This window comes from Natator depressus, chromosome 2 (genome assembly GCF_965152275.1).
Source record: "Natator depressus isolate rNatDep1 chromosome 2, rNatDep2.hap1, whole genome shotgun sequence".
Taxonomy (NCBI): Eukaryota; Metazoa; Chordata; order Testudines; family Cheloniidae; genus Natator; species Natator depressus.
Genome location: NC_134235.1, coordinates 261,481,542 through 261,498,526, shown reverse-complemented (window position 1 = coordinate 261,498,526; position 16,985 = coordinate 261,481,542). Strand labels below are relative to the sequence as shown.

Sequence of the window (16,985 nt, the reverse complement as noted above, 5' to 3'; positions counted from 1 at the left end):
GTGCAACACGATGACACCCCAACATATCTGGGAGTGAAACTTGACCGCACCCTGTCCTTCCATGATCATCTTGAGAAGGTAGCTGGAAAGATCAAAACGAGAGCCAACGGAATCCAGAAACTAGCAGGTACAACCTGGGGTCCATCGGCATCAGTGTTGCGAACCTCTGCAATAGCACTTGTATATTCAGTAGCTGAATATTGTGCACCAGTATGGAGCATGCAGCCACACACGACTTGTGGATACCCAGCTAAATACAGTGGTGCGGTGCATCACAGGAACCCTTAAGGCAGCTCCAACCCCATGGCTAGCTGTCCTGTCTAACATCGCTCTCCCGCCGATACGCTGAACGGCTGCAACATTCCATGAAGCTCAGCGAATCCAGGAAAACAGATGCCTTCCTATTCCTCAAGACCTTGACAATGCCCCTGTGACAAAGCAGGACTGTTCTTAATGTTTCCTCTGAATATTGTGGGGGTGCCTCAGTTTCCCCTAGGCAGTTCTTAAGTATCTAGGTGGTGGGATAAGGGTGTATGATCGTTGCAGAGCCCTAGAGTGCAGGTGTGCAGGGGTCTGGACACAGAGAATGGCCGACACCCTGTTTCCTGGCAACTGATGGCCTGGGCCCTTCCCCCCTGCAAGGTGAGAGCTAAAGGGTGGGAGAACAAAGGAATCAGGTGCCCTCCTGGCCCGGGAAAGGGGAAAGCCCAGAGGAGGAGGGGCTGGAGGGTGAGTCAGTTTGGACTGGCTGGGGATGAGGAGTGAAGTGCAGACGTGGTTGTCTGGCTCACTGGCCCCCAAAATGGACCCAGCTGAGGGGTCCTGTTCTCTGCACCTACAAGCTCTGTTTTAGACCATGTTCCTGTCATCTAATAAACCTTCTGTTTTACTGGCTGGCTGAGAGTCACGTCTGACTGCGAAGTTGGGGTGCAGGACCCTCTGGCTTCCCCAGGAGTCCCCCCTGACCGGACTCGCTGTGGGAAGCGCACGGAGGGGCAGAGGATGCTGAATGCTCTGAGGTCAGACCCAGGAAGGTGGAAGCTGGGTGAGCTGTGTCCCCTGAAGACAGTCTGCTCACAGAAAGGAGACTTCCCCAGAGTCATGACTGGCTTCGTAGGGAGCAGTTCCAGAGCATCACCTGGGGACTCCGTGACAACTGGTGACAGCAGTGGGATGTACTGCACCCCGTGGATGGCACTTCCTGCAGTAAGTGACTGGGGAACAGTAAAATGAAGGGGGACTGACGAGGACCAGGCGTGCTGAAGGCTCAGAGAGGAGCGGTTTCGGGGGGCAGTTAACCCCTGGGAGTGTGTGACCAGTGAGAATGACTGTGCAGTAATGAGGTCCCCCTGGGGACTGCGGTGAGCAGTGTCAGGGGTGGAGGAGCCTGTGGCTTGGCCCTAGGAGAGAGAAGGACTTTTGCAGTAACAGGGTTCCCCTGGGGATTGCAGCAAGTGGTCCAAGGGGCGGAGGAGTCTGCAGCTCGACCCTGGCAAAGAGATGGTGACCTCAAGAATGGCTGGCACACTAGGGGGTCTCCCTGGAAACCGTGGGGAGCTGAGAGCGCACCGGCCTGAGAGTCCACAACAACTTGGGAACAGCGGAGTGATGGCCTGTCACTTGAAGGACATTGTAACCCTGTGCAGAGAGGGTTGAGCATTGGAAAGTTCACCAAAGCACAGTTAATCGTGCAGCTGGAGGAGGATGACTGCTCTAAGGAGCAGATTCCTGACCCCAAATGGGGCTATAGCAGGATCTGGGAGCAGCTGGAGTGGTAGCCAGGCATCCCCAAGACTCCTGTCCCTGACCAGACAGGGGTCTTCACGATCGGGTTCCCCATCCGGGGATCGGAGATGGATGGGATTGGAGCGAGTCCAAGAGGACTGTGAGAGACAGCGAGAGCCCAAGAAAGAGCTGCAGAAGCAGCAGCAGCATGAACTGGCGGTGGGGGAGCGGAAAGGCCTAGGGGACCCCCCAGGGGTGAGTGGGGATAGACCCCGGGGTGCCAGTTCTGCAGGGAACCTCGACTAAATTGCTGCCCCTGGTTAAGGGGGGGGGGGATGTGGATGCCCACCTCACTGCCTTTGAGGAGGCTGGCGATTTGAACAAGGGGGACCCTGCGGAAAAGCCCCGGTGTCTAGCTTCCTTGCTGCGTCCCAAGGCCATAGACTCCGTCAGCCAGATGGGTGGGGAGGTGGACAGGCTCCCACTCCTGACCCCAACCTATATATCTGTGTGGAGTTTCCTGGGGTCAGGCCCCTTGGACCTCCAGTGGGAGCGGAAGGTGAAGGTCAATGGGGAGACATTCCTGGGGTGGCGAGATCCTGGGACAGAGAAAACTGTTGTCAGGCCCCTGGTGGTGCAGCCTCAGATGCTGAGGGGCTGTGTGAGCTGGGTGAGGGTCCCAGGGATGAAGCCCCTCATCCTGCCTATGGCCTAGATCCCAGAGCAGACACAGGAGGTGTGGGGCTGGCTGGTCATTGGGGTTCTCCAGGATATCAGCTGTGAGACCCTGTTGGGGAGTGACTGTGACTCTTTGGGATAGGATCCAGGCCCCGCTCCTGTAAAGGCCAAAGGTTTGAATTTGAATCCAGGGAACCAATCGGCAGAGAGGGAAATGGTCAGTGAAAATGCAGAAGACCTGGCTGGCAGGGGGGAGGAGCTGCTAGGCTTAGGCTACCTGCCTGCCTGTAACCAGAGCCCTGGGGCTGGGTGGGACAGAGAGATGCTCCCCGCCCCCTTGCACATCAGAGAGGGGGCTCACGCTGGCTCTGATGCAGTGAGGAAAGTAGCGAGCTCGCTGCCTACCCCACTGGGACAGCAAGGGCAGCGCTGAGCACAGTGGGAGCTGAGACCCCAGCTGAGTGGGGAGAGACACAGGCAGGGCAGGGGATCTGTTGGGAGTGGCAAGGTGCTGGGTAAGGAAAGTCTGGATGAGCCTAGGCAGCCTTGTGAGCTGATGGCTGTGTCTAGTCAGCAGGGTGGGAAGGCGAGGAGAGTGGAAGATGAGTGTCCCTGGACCTTACCTGTTACCTGGGTGGAGAATTGTGACAGGGAAGGAAACGTGCCTGTGTCTGTCAGGGGTATTGACTTGCCTTTGGAGGGAGCTACCCTGATCTCCAAGCAGTTGTCTGTGACCAGCCTTGTGTGCTGGGACAAGGGGAATGAGATCCCAAGCGGTGTGTCTGGTGAAGGAGAAAGTGTGTCCGGCTCTTAGAATCATAGAATCATAGAATATCAGGGTTGGAAGGGACCCCAGAAGGTCATCTAGTCCAACCCCCTGCTCGAAGCAGGACCAATTCCCAGTTAAATCATCCCAGCCAGGGCTTTGTCAAGCCTGACCTTAAAAACCTCTAAGGAAGGAGATTCTACCACCTCCCTAGGTAACGCATTCCAGTGTTTCACCACCCTCTTAGTGAAAAAGTTTTTCCTAATATCCAATCTAAACCTCCCCCATTGCAACTTGAGACCATTACTCCTCGTTCTGTCATCTGCTACCATTGAGAACAGTCTAGAGCCATCCTCTTTGGAACCCCCTTTCAGGTAGTTGAAAGCAGCTATCAAATCCCCCCTCATTCTTCTCTTCTGCAGACTAAACAATCCCAGCTCCCTCAGCCTCTCCTCATAAGTCATGTGCTCTAGACCCCTAATCATTTTTGTTGCCCTTCGCTGGACTCTCTCCAATTTATCCACATCCTTCTTGTAGTGTGGGGCCCAAAACTGGACACAGTACTCCAGATGAGGCCTCACCAGTGTCGAATAGAGGGGAACGATCACATCCCTCGATCTGCTGGCTATGCCCCTACTTATACATCCCAAAATGCCATTGGCCTTCTTGGCAACAAGGGCACACTGTTGACTCATATCCAGCTTCTCGTCCACTGTCACCCCTAGGTCCTTTTCCGCAGAACTGCTGCCTAGCCATTCGGTCCCTAGTCTGTAGCGGTGCATTGGATTCTTCCATCCTAAGTGCAGGACCCTGCACTTATCCTTATTGAACCTCATCAGATTTCTTTTGGCCCAATCCTCCAATTTGTCTAGGTCCTTCTGTATCCTATCCCTCCCCTCCAGCGTATCTACCACTCCTCCCAGTTTAGTATCATCTGCAAATTTGCTGAGAGTGCAATCCACACCATCCTCCAGATCATTTATGAAGATATTGAACAAAACCGGCCCCAGGACCGACCCCTGGGGCACTCCACTTGACACCGGCTGCCAACTAGACATGGAGCCATTTATCACTACCCGTTGAGCCCGACAATCTAGCCAGCTTTCTACCCACCTTATAGTGCATTCATCCAGCCCATACTTCTTTAACTTGCTGACAAGAATACTGTGGGAGACCGTGTCAAAAGCTTTGCTAAAGTCAAGAAACAATACATCCACTGCTTTCCCTTCATCCACAGAACCAGTAATCTCATCATAAAAGGCGATTAGATTAGTCAGGCATGACCTTCCCTTGGTGAATCCATGCTGACTGTTCCTGATCACTTTCCTCTCATGTAAGTGCTTCAGGATTGATTCTTTGAGGACCTGCTCCATGATTTTTCCAGGGACTGAGGTGAGGGACCTCTTCTTGGTCTGTGGAGCAGACAGAAGGGGCCTTGCAGCCTGTGATGGTTGAGGGTCGTGCAGTTGTCTCAGAGCTGGTTCTGGATTCAGCTAAAGCCCAGGAAGGGAATGGTCCTAAGTTTGTGTCTGCTCCGGAGAATGGCCCTGTAACTAGATCGCATCCAGTTAGCGTCTATGTAAAATCCCAGAGCCCAGACAATTCTGGTGCTTGTATTTTGCCTGTTGCTAGTGTGTGGCTGGGAAAGGGTGTAGCAACTCTGTCTAATCAGGGTGAGATCCTAGCCAGGGCAGAAGGAGAGCATGAAGGTGATTTGATCCTGTTACCTACTGATGGTGTGGAAACCTGTAGCAAGAAGGAAAAGATTCCAGAACTTGTGTGTGGCAAAGGGAAGGAGAATGCTTCTAAACTTTTATCTAGGAAGTGTGTAAATTTGCCTGAAAGGGGATTGTGTAGGAATCCGCCGGATGGGCCAGAGGTAATTCTGGATGTAAGTGAGACCCAGAAAGAGTCTGTTGTTGCTCAGGAAAGTATTTCTCTAGAGCAAGCCCTAGGTAAAGAGGGTAAGGGCAGAATTTCTGTGAAGGGTGAATTGTTGCATAGAAAAGCCCTAGGGAAAGGAATCCTCATGGAGTCTTTGCAAGCAGTTTACTGCAACTGAAGGGTGTGAAAGTGATTTATTCAAGAGTTTCAGTTCCTAACAGCCAAAAATGTTCTGTTGTGAATGAAGCCACTGACTTTCTTGTTGAAGGATCCAGTGTGGATAGCTTTGAGAAGGTCTCAGATGGAGTGAAAGCTGTTAAGAAAGTTAAACAGTCATGTATCCAATGAAGCGAGTTGTAGCTCACGAAAGCTTATGCTCAAATAAATTTGTTAGTCTCTAAGGTGCCACAAGTACTCCTTTTCTTTTTGTGAATACAGACTAACATGGCTGCTCCTCTGAATCCTATAACCAAGTGGCTGTGTTTGGCCAGCTTGTTGGGGAGACAAGGTTGTTGAGAAACGAATGTCTCCATGCTAGTTCTGTAAGTGAACAGTATATGGCCCAGGTCAAGATGCGGGCTCTTAACCAAGAGAGCCCGAATTGCAGCCCTCCAGACTGGAGCGCAAGGAGAAGACCCGATCCCAGTTTGACCCCGAGGGTTTTGGGGTGGCAAAAGGGCACAGGCCTCATAAACCTTCCCACATGCGGCATGCGAGTGCTATTGACCAACCCCGACCTAAGGGAGGGCATGAAACTGGAAGGGCCTGGTGTAACTCCCACCAAGGAACAGGAGAGATGCTGGGGCATCCCTGGGAACGTTGGTGACTTCAAACTTCCCCAGGTCACTGGCTAAAGTGACCCCGCTCAGTTCGGTCTCGAAGGGGGGAGAGATGTGACGAAGCGGGACTGTTCTTAATGTTTCCTCTGAATATTGTGAGGGTGCCTCAGTTTCCCCTAGGTAGTTCTTAAGTATCTCAGTAGTGGGATAAGGGTGTATGATCGTTGCAGAGCCCTAGAGGGCAGGTGTGTGCAGGGGTCTGGACACAGAGAATGGCCGACACCTTGTTTCCTGGCAACTGATGGCCTGGCCCTTCCCCCCTGCAAGGTGAGAGCTAAAGGATGGGAGAACAAAGGAATCAGTTGACCTCCTGGCCCAGGAAAGGGACAAAGCCCAGAGGAGGAGGGGCGGAGAGAGTTTCAGTTTGGGGCTGGCTGGGGACGTGTAGTGAAGTGCAGACGTGGTTGTCTGGCTCACTGCCCCCCAAAATGGACCCAGCTGAGAGGTCCTGTTCTCTGCACCTACAAGCTCTGTTTTAAAGACCACGTTCCTGTCGTCTAATAAACCTTCTGTTTTACTGGCTGGCTGAGAGTCACGTCTGACTGCAGAGTTGGGGGGCAAGATCCTCTAGCTTCCCAGGACCACGCCTGGGCGGATTCACTGTGGGAAGCGCACAGAGGGGCAGAGGATGCTGAATGCTCCGAGGTCAGACCCAGGAAGGTGCAAGCTGTGTGTCCTGAAGACAGGCTGCTCACAGAGAGTAGACTTCCCCAGAGTCCTGACTGGCTTCGTAGGGAGCAGTTCCAGAGCATCGCCCGGGGACTCCGTGACAGCCCCTCCACAACGAATTAAGTCCCGCAAGTCTCTCTGGGAACATTCGTTTAGCCTCATGCAATCAGGTTATGATCAGAAGGAAGCCTGGAAAGCAGACTGGGCTAAACAAGAACTAAAAAATAAGCACCTTGTGCCAGATCCCATGCAGAAAGTTCCTGGGTTTGACCCTCCACGGTCATCTTGATCAACTCTAAACCAAATTTGAACCAACCATGGTAGATGCGGCGATCTAATGCACAAATGGAAGATCAAGGACTCCCTGGTGTGCAAGTGTGGTTCCCCACGACAGCCCATCGAACATATCACTACCTACTGCCCAATGTATAAAGATGAAGGAGGCATCACTGCAATAAATTCTGCTACTCCTGGTGTAGCTATTTGGATCCATCAACTTCAGGTGAAATTGTAGTTGCTGCTCTACACCAGTCGTACAAAAGAAGAACAGCGGACAATGCAAATTATAGTATGTACATCAAGATAAAAGCTTCAGGGAGAAACCCTGAAATGGCTGAGGAAATGTTGGTGGGAACAACCGCCTTCTCACTCGGAAGGAGGAGGTGACAGTGTTACCGTTAGGTTTTAAAAGTCATGATCAGATCTGTACATGTTACATGATAAAAAAAACAACACAAACACCCCCCCACACACATATGCTCCCCACCTGCCCAAGTGAAAAGCTCCAGGGTGGTGACCTGCCCAGATAATTCCTGTGTCAGGAGTCTGTGAGAACATCTCTTTGGATTTACCTACTAACATAGGGGCAGGAAGTAGGGCTGCTGCCACACCCCCTGGCTTGAAAGGGTTTCCATCATATGAAGAGTTTACAGTTTGGTTCAATGGATCTCATTATACCCCACTATACAAATCATTCCAGCCCCCCTCCCTACTGATCTCCCATGTATTCCCCATTTATTCAGGTTATTTCTCATTATCTCCCTCTTTTTGTTTTACTCCTGAGTCCCTCTTCTGCTGGAGTCACAGAACTCAGATGTCCTCCAGGTGAGTGAAGGCCAAAGCGAGGGTCCCGTTAGGAACAAGAACAGACTAGACTTCCTAAGCTATTGCTGGACGTGGGCCATGGGGCTGAACTTGAGATGTCCGCTTATGTCCTAAGCAATTGTGATTCAGTCTTGCCCAGTGATGCCCAGCAGCAGGCCTTCCATACAGAGTGCCCATCCCCCTCCTACTCCCAGTCATTCATGTCCCTCCGACTTCTTCCTCTCCCGGTGCCGTCCGCCTGCCGCCACGTGGGGATGTTTCACAAGCAGAAGTTGGTTCCCCTGCGTGTCCCCATGGTGCCGTTGCTGCATTTTCAGTTGAGAGAGAAGAATCCTCCCCAGCTAGTGTCCCTGGTTCCCCTTTCACGTGGGGACAGAAGGGAGCCCACTGGCTGGGTTTCCACCTCTTCTCCAGGGGCTCAGACACACACGCTGATCTGAGGGGCTGAAGCTCTCTCTAAACCATGGACGTTTCAACTCCTCCTCTTGCCTTTCGTCTGACTAACGCACCCGCTGTACGTTAACTCCACTGGCTACCACGTATCTTCCATCTTTACGACCAGGAGTCCAGCCTCTGCTCCCTGTCCGGGGCTCCGAGAAATCTCCGGATGCCCTTGCTCTGCGCTGTGGAGGCTCTGATGTTCTTTCAGAGAGTCCTCGTATTGGAAGCTTTTCCCACACGTGCCACACTGATGTGGCTGCTCCCTGACAGGGCCCTGCTGGTGCGTCTCAGGCTTCCCCGTGAAGCTTTTCCCGCCCTCAGTGCGGCGCTTCAGCCCTTCGCCCGACTCGTTCCCCTGATGGCCGACAGACCCGCCGTGGCTTTTAGCAGCTGGGCCGCCCTGGTGCGGTCTCTCTTCCATGTGGTTTCTTTGGTGCTTCATGAAGCTCCTCTTGAGCAGGAAGCTCTTGCCGCACTCAGCGCACTGGAAGGGCCGCTCGCCGGTGTGCACGCGCTGGTGGTTGAGCAGGTACTCCTTGCGGCAGTAGCTCTTCTCGCACTGGGTGCACTTGTAGGGCCGCTCCCCCGTGTGGACGCGGTAGTGGTTGTTGAGCTTGGACTTCTCGCTGAAGCTGTTGTCGCACTGGGTGCACTTGTAGGGGCGCTCGCCGGTGTGGACGCGGTAGTGGTTGGTCAGCTTGGACTGCTGAGTGAAGCTCTTGCCGCACTCGCTGCACTTGTAGGGGCGCTCGCCCGTGTGCAGGCGCTGGTGGGAGATGAGCACGGCCTTCTGCCGGAAGCTCTTCTCGCACACCGTGCACTGGAAGGGCCGCTCCCCCGTGTGCACACGCTGGTGGTTGAGCAGATACACCTTGCGGCTGTAGCTCTTCTCGCACTCGCTGCACTTGTAGGGCTTCTCCCCGCGGTGAATCATCTGGTGGCGCAGCAGCTCTGACTGGCAGTTGAAGCTCTTCTCGCACTCGGTGCACTTGTAGGGCCGCACCTTGGCATGGCTCCGCAGGTGCTTGACGAAATTCCCCTTCAGCCGGAAGCTCTTCCCGCATTCACCGCAGGCAAAGGGCTTCTCTCCCGGCTGCACCACAAAGCCCTTGAGCAGGCCGAAGTCTCGGTCGCACTGGGTGGATTTCTCCACTCTGCTGACTGCAGCGTTAGCCAGCGGTGCAGCCACTCCCTGCTGTAGGCTCTGCAAACCCTCCTCTTCTGATTTCACTGATGACATCCCCTGCAGCTCCAGCTTCTCCAGACATCCCTTCCAGGACTTCTCCTTCTCTTTGCTCGCTGTCCCATCATTTGCTAAAGGAGAGAGAGAGACAGACAGACAGACAGATGAGCATTAGTGCTTTGATCTGGAAGGAAACTCCCCTGGCTAAGAGATTCTGTGCAGAAAAAAAAAGACACTTTTTAATGGTCCAATGAATAATTTATAGCTTCAGTGTAATTAACTCAACAGACTTAAAGTAGGGCTCATCTTGGCTTGAAATCTTGTCTGCTAGACAGCACAATTTGGGTTGGATGTCATGACACTTCTAGCCTACACACCTCCTGCATCACGGCATGACTGATGTTATGAGCCTGAAACCACCCCTCCGAGCTGGGTGTCGAGGGGTAAACATTCCCCCAGAGAAGGCATGGGGGCAGGGTAAAGAAGGGGCCCTGTTCCTCTGCATCCCATCAAACACTCAAAAAGGTGAAAGATGGGATCGACTGCCCCCCACTACTCCGGACAGGCGGGGAGCTGTGACCGACACCCGCCATCAAGTGATGGCTGTACATTTACAGTGGGGCTATTTGACTGTCAGCTCTTTAGGGCAGAGATTGTCTTTTTGTTCTGTGTTCATAGACCACCTAGCACAACGGAGCCCTGACTCGGGACTGCAATGCAAATAACAATAAACGATCACTAGAATAGGAAGAAAACCCAGAAGTGGAGGAGATCCTATGAGCTGCAGGTAGCTACTCCACTCACTTCCTTTGAGGTGTTTCAATCCCTTAGGGCCCCACTCTTCCTCAGAGCCAATGGAAGTTTTGCACAAGAGCAGCCAGTCATTGCTCACCCATGCTGGAGCCTGAGAGAATTCTTCCTTCCCCCAGTTCCTGATAGTCCCCAGCACCCAGCTCTTCCTCTTGTTTGATCCAGGTTGAAGTGTCAGATGTGGAAACTGGTGATTATGTTAATGAGAAACAGAAACAAATTAGTGTGTGTTTTACCAGCACTTATTGACCTCTTTCTGCAAAGGATTTGGGGCTAGAGCTGTTTGGGATGGGTGGGAGGTTGGGTAACATTTTGTGGAGAGAAGGGAAAACAGATGAGAAAACACATCCAGACAGATGCAGTTATACATGCTGATGGGCCAGGTGCTGTTCACGCCTCTCACCAAGTCCGGGTTCCAACCCATTCCTCACCTGTGCTGGACTCCAGGGGAATTTCTCTGTCTGCCGAACCCCTCTGGCCCCTGATACTCGGCTCCTCCCCTCCTTCAGCCTGGGGCAGGATGTCAGGGTTGGAAATGGCATGGCCTATTCATGAAGACAGAGTTGAGGGGAAATGCGTGGTTTATTCATATTCACCAGGCACTTACATGTGATTTTAAACCTGAGCTGAACAGAGGCAGAACTGGTGATCCTCAGGAAAGCAGATCTCTGCTTTTCCCAGGGGAGCCTGAGGAATTCCCACACTCCTGTAATATTGTTCCCTGCAGGGTCACACAGCTCCCCCTGCCTTGTCCACTTTTCATCCTCTTGTCTTGGGGGGGTTCACTTCTGCCTGAGCAGAGGTCAGGGCGAAAAGGGGGCGTGGCAGGGGCTGAGACAGGGCGTGGCTGGCATGTGGGTTTCAAGTGCAAATCCAGTTCATGAACATGAGATGCCTGGCAGATACTTGGGAGGGCTCCGAGAGACTCCTACAGCCAGCCAGGAGTAGCAGTTCACCTGTGGGCGCTCTGGAGCTGCGCTTCCAACAGAAAGTTCAGTGCCTCATATGCAGACTACAGGACACTTTGTGGCCCACTGGCCTGCAGCCCCCTCCTCTCATCTTCCTTCAGCTTGTTGGATGATGAGTAACAAAGCGCTGGGCCCTGCCGACGACTCTCAGCCCTCGCCCAAACCCTGCATTTTTTTAGTCCTTACGGAGAACGTGTGGGTTTGTGATACTTGGTAGAACTCACCAGCGTTGGGGTCCACAGGGATTTCTCTTTCCACCAGCCCTTCCTTCTTCTGGATTCTTTCCTCCAATCCTTCCAGGGATTCCCACCGATCCCTGACACACGGCTCCTCCCCTCGTTCAATGCGGGACAGAATGTCTGGCTTAGAAACAGCGTAGTCTGTTCATGGTAGCAGATATTAAGGGAACGTCATGGCCTATTAATATTCATTACAAATAATGCTAAATGATTTTAAACCAGCTCCCCTTCCCTCGCTGGAGCTGATGACAGATCTGAAAGGAGGCCAATACCTAATAAGGATCCTGTAAAAGATACCATTTCTTGTGGAGGTCGGGTGTGCTTCCCAGCAGAAGAGCCGGGGTTCACCTCATAGAAGGGGAGTTGATATGCACAGTGGTATATTAACCCATTTGTTGGTGAACCTAAACCTGAACAAAGTCTACAGAGTCCCTTCAAGGCCAGAGCCAGTTCAGGGAGGAATGCTCCATGCTCTATTACCAGGTGACACAAAAGGAGAGGTTACTTAGCTTACCGTAACTTGAGTTATTTGAGATGCTTGTCCCTGTGGTGTGCTTGCCATAAGATACATGCACGCCTGTGTGCTCTCAACCAGAGACAGCAAAGCAGTGTCTGCAGGCCTGCGCAGAGCAGCCCCTCATGCCTCCAAACAAGACTCGCTGCCATTCAGTTCCTTCTCTACCACCTAGCAGAGCCTCTACAGCCGAGGGGAAGGAAGGTGGAGCATCCATAGGGACAAAGCATCTCAAAGAACTCAAGGTCCTATAAGGTAAGTAACCTCTCCTCCGCCTTTGAATATATATGTCCCGATGGGTGCTCCACCAGAGGAGACTCCCAAGCAGTAACTTGACAGGGAGGCAAGTCCAAGATTGTTTGGAGGATTGCTTCACCAAAGGTCATATCATCCCTAGAAGTAGGTAAGATGGCGTAATGCTTGGCAAGGGTGTGACCAGAAGACCAAGTTGCAGTCCTGCACATTTCTGTTATGGGTAACATCTTTCAGCAGAGCTATAGCTGTGGACTGAGCTCTGGAGGTGTGTGCTGTTCTAACAGGTTGAAATGCAACCTGAAACTCCTTAGACAGTCTGAGAATGGAAATAGGTTGTCCATTCCTCCTCTCTGCAGATGACACAAATAATCTTGGAGAAGCCCCGAAGGTCTTAATCCTGTCAGGGTAGAGGGCGAGATTCCTTCTGACACCTAGTGTAAGTAGACTGGTCTCCCCTCCAGAGGCTTTGGGTAAAACACTGATAGGCGGCTCTCTTCATTAATGTGGTACTCTGAAGAGACCTTAGGAAGGAAGCGAGGATGGGGATGCAGTGTAACCTCATCTCTATAGAGGGTAGTAAATGGTGGGTCTGCCATAACACCAAGCTCTCCCATTCTTTAAGAGATGGCTCTAAAGAACTAAGTCTTGAAGGAGAAGTGCAGGAGAGAACAGGTAACCATAGGTACAAAGCGGGGGGCCCTCAGGGCACTGAGAACCAAATTAAGGTCCCACTTGGGAACTGGAGTCTCTACAGGGGGAAACAAGTTGTGTAGCCCCTTGAGGAATCTGGCATAAGTGATGTGGGCAAAAACCAAGAAGCCCTCAGTGCGTGACTGGAAGACTGTGACAGCAGCCAAAAGTATTTTGAGTAAGGCAAATTTATAGTGCAGACCTGACATCAGTATAACTATGCTGCTCAGGGGTGTGGATTTTTCACACCCCTGAGCAACAGTTATACCAACCTAACTGCCAGTGTAGACAGCGCTAAGTTGATAGGAGGGTTTCTCCCGTCGATGTAGCTACCGCCTCTCACAGAAGTGGATTAACCACACCGACGGGAGAAGCTCTCCCATTGGCATAGTTCTGTCTTTAATCAAGTGGTGCAACTGCAGAGCTGCAGCATTTTAAGTGTAGACCATGCCCTGGATTCACTGCTAGACCCTGTGTCTTCAAATCCAACAGGCAGCCCAGGATTCTGGAGAGTAGAACCTCTGATGCTTGAGACGAGTGCAGAGAATAGCAGGAATGGAAGCTTTTCCACTTCTGAAGGTAAGTTTCAAAGTACTAGTTTTACTGCTAGATAGGAGAACTGACTTGACCTTATCCGAACGGGTTACTTCTGTGCTCAAAACTCACCTAGAGCGATGTGTACTGGCAGTACTGGGGTCTCTTTCTGGCTGGTACTCTATAAAATTGTTCACCAAGGTGACCCCAAGGATTCCAGGAAGCCCAACTAGGGGGCTGATAGGTGAAGGTCCCCACAGATACTTGTAACGCCTGGATATGGAGCATCTGATGGGGTACTAAGCACTCCCCAAAATAGTGGCTTAGCAGGGTGTGATGGTATAATGCTGAAAAAGAGCCCTGTACTGAGACCTCAGAGTCCAAAGTATAATCATCCCCTGGGCAGAATGCGGGAGAACCAGATACAGGTGCCAAATGCAGAGGCTGGACGTCTGACCGATGTTCAATCCAGGAGGATAGTGGTTGCAGGTGTCTGAGCGGTACCAGGGAAGGAGCTTTCGAGGAGGTCAGTAACAGGGGAGATGCCAGTTCCTCTGGTATGAAAAGGCCCTCTGGAGAGAGAAACCTGGAGGGTACTGGAGGGCTACGGTATGCGCAAGTCTGAGTTTGTACCAGAGCCTGGACGCCGTGCTGAGATGGTGAGCACGGTAGCAGAGAGGCTTGTAGAGAAACTTCTCTGACCTCCGAGCTCTGGTGCAGGGAAGGTGACGGTACTGGAGTGTCAGTAGGAGGCCTGTGCACATCTCAGGGCCGAGAGGGGTCACTCAGTACCAAGGTAGACGACTCCCTGTGTTATTAGAAGACTTCTCTGCACGCTGCTTCTTGTGAGGGGCCAGCGGCTCGGTTCTGGAATCAGACGGCACCTCAGCTGTGCCCTTAGAGGAACACAAGGCCTCCTTAGAGTGGAATTTAGGGGGTGACCCACCCCTCTTTCTTGTTTCCCAGATAAGGGCAAGAGGCGGCTGCTTCTCAGAAGTCCTCGCCTCTCAAGGTGCTGCTGGAGCAGCCTGGGACGTGGAGGCCAATGTACAGAGGAGGACGCGGGCCCCACCAGCGCTAGTGAGCATTCCATTAGAAGGTACTTCAGTCTAGCCTCTCCTTCTTTCCGAGACCTGCCTCTAAACCCTGAACTGATCTTACACTTGGACAGAATGTGGGTGTCTCCAAAGCAGTTTGAATGCCTCTCACTACAGGGAAAAGACCTGTGGTAAGTTTGGCAGGACTTAAACCCTGGGATCTTTGGCATAATGCAGAGTGCTAATGGACCAAATTGGACGATAGAAAGAAAAAGAGCTGGGGGGGGGGAATCCCTCCTCTCAACACAGCTGTGTTAAAACTGAACGCAGAAATAAAATAATCACACAAATAAAGCAAAAACTAAGAATAAATCACTATGTTAAGAAAGGCGGGAAGCTGAGAACCAGCAGACATGCAACCACTCCATCTCGAGCCGCAGGCAGTTGAGAAGGAACTGAGTGGCAGCAGGTCTGCGCCCCCCTATACGCCCTCGGTTAGAGGCACCACTCTGGCAGGCATAGGCCTGCAGACACTGCTTTGTCATCTCTGGTCAAGAGTGCATGGCATGTATGCATCCTATGGTGCAGCATCCTATGGACATACACTCAAAGGACTAGCTGATACAATGGTAGGACTGAGATTTTAAATCAGCAGAAGACTGATTTTACCACAGGATGGGGTGATCTGGCTCTTTAAGGAAATGAAGGATGCTTTTGTATTTCAGGCACTGGCCTGCTACTCAGAACATCTGGGTTCAATTCCTAGCTCTGCCACAGACTCCCTGGGTGATCTGGCAAGTCACTTAAACTTGCCGGACTTGATCCCAAACCCTTGGAAGTCAATGGGAGACATTCCACATCCTTCAAAGGGTTTGGGAAAACTAGATATTAGAAGAAAAGAGTTTTAAATAGAAGGGTGTGTGGTATGAGCTGTCTATTGCTAATGCTCTGGGAAGTAGTGATCCACTGGCAATCAAAGGAACTGAAGAATAACCTGCAATAGGAATCAGAGTAGCAACTGTTTCTAATCAGAGAGTGAAAACTGATCCTTACCCAGAGAGATCAGGGTCTCATAGTTCCCCTTCATCACGTTTTTGTAAAGCTCCTTCTGCCATTCGTCTAAGTTCTCCCACTCCTGCTCATTGAAATAGACGGAGACATCATCAAATGTCACCGGCACCTGGAATCACAAGGGTTACAATAAGCTTCTTTCTTAGACTATAGCAGCTTGACTCGAAGCCCACCAAAGTAAATGCCATTGACTTCCATAGGCTTTGGAGAAGATCCTTATGGCAGGGAATGTATCTTATGCTGTGCTCTTAGATGAACCAAGTCTGGACCAACAATTTTAGCAGAAACTTTGAAGAGTCAGGCCCAAAATCAGCAAAAAGATGTGTGTCTCCTGAAAGGTGCAGAGCACCCTCGCCTCCCACTGACTAAATGCAGTATTTGCAGCAGGTGGTCTGTTGAAAGCATATGGTGGGCTGGGCACATGGGGCTGGCTGTCATCTAGGTTTCCAACTACTGTTTCCAAACTGCATCAGACGTGATGCATAAGTACACTCCTAATATTACTTTTCCACATCAGCACTTGCTGGAGATGAAAGGCAAATCAGTGACTGAGCTGCAAACAGAGCCCAGATGTCCTATACATTATGCATAAATGACTGGACCGACTGGGTCTGGCAAGTGAGTTTTTGGACACCATAAAGCCAGTAAGATCACTCCCTGCATCAGCACTCTTATAAAGTGGTGAATTAAAGGGCCTGCACATCAAAAGATATGAAAACCCATTCAGTATCTAAGTTTGTACCCCTCAATACTAGCTGGGATATTGTTACCTTGGGGACTTCTCCCTTAGTGCCTGGGGGCAGTCTTAAGATCCAGAAGTTCCTGTTTCTCAGCAGGTTCTCCATGTTCTCCAGCCTTCTCTGCAGGAAATTATTCTCCTGGATCAGAGTTCCCAAAATAGTCCATTTACTCTCCAGCTGGTTACCAAATTCCATTGCTGTCTTCTCACCGTCTGTTAACTTCTTCTCAGTTGTCCCTGTTCTCTCCTCCAGATTCAGTAATCGTGTGGCATGGGAATTCACCTTCCTCTCCACAGCTTGGATGGCAGCCACTACTGTCCACAAGGAGATCTCTGTAGCGTGGTGATGGGCTTCATTCACAGGAGTTTGTTCAGGAACAGTGGGATCCTGTTTCCAAGAAGAGAAACTGAAAGTCAGCATCAGGGAAAAAACAGCCTAAGAGCCCTTCAGCACTACCTGGGGCTGGATCTTCTTGTACAGTCAGGATCCACACAGGGGAAAACTATTTCCTTTCCTGTACTGAAGGAGATTTGAAATGGAAACCCCACAATGTCTGACTCATAGGAAGTATGGAATATTCATAGGCTATAGGGCTAAAAGAGACCATTCGATCATCTATCCCAGTGGTTCTCAAACTTTTGTACTGGTGACCCCTTTCACATAGCAAGCCTCTGAGTGCGACCCGCCTGCCCGTCCATTATAAATTAACAACATTTTTTTATATATTTAACACCATTATAAATACTGGAGGAAAGCGGGGTTTAGGGTGGAGGCTGACAGCTCATGACCGCCCCCATGTAATAACCTTGCGACCCCCAGTTTAAGAACCCCTGAATTC

General features: G+C 51.4%; 1 protein-coding gene across 1 annotated transcript in view; it reads right to left on the bottom strand.

Annotated features, from left to right (window-relative positions):
- Positions 1-5,231: 5,231 nt before the first annotated feature.
- LOC141981940 (uncharacterized) overlaps positions 5,232-16,985 on the bottom strand; it is a 30,763-nt gene continuing 19,009 nt past the window's right edge. The window contains exons 9-14 of the mRNA XM_074943556.1: positions 16,178-16,534; positions 15,390-15,516; positions 11,292-11,447; positions 10,531-10,644; positions 10,182-10,286; positions 5,232-9,420 (exon numbers count right to left, since the gene is read on the bottom strand). Of these exons, the coding sequence (XP_074799657.1) occupies positions 8,198-9,420; positions 10,182-10,286; positions 10,531-10,644; positions 11,292-11,447; positions 15,390-15,516; positions 16,178-16,534 (2,082 nt within the window). The 3' untranslated portion in view covers positions 5,232-8,197. The remainder of the gene's footprint in view (positions 9,421-10,181; positions 10,287-10,530; positions 10,645-11,291; positions 11,448-15,389; positions 15,517-16,177; positions 16,535-16,985) is intronic.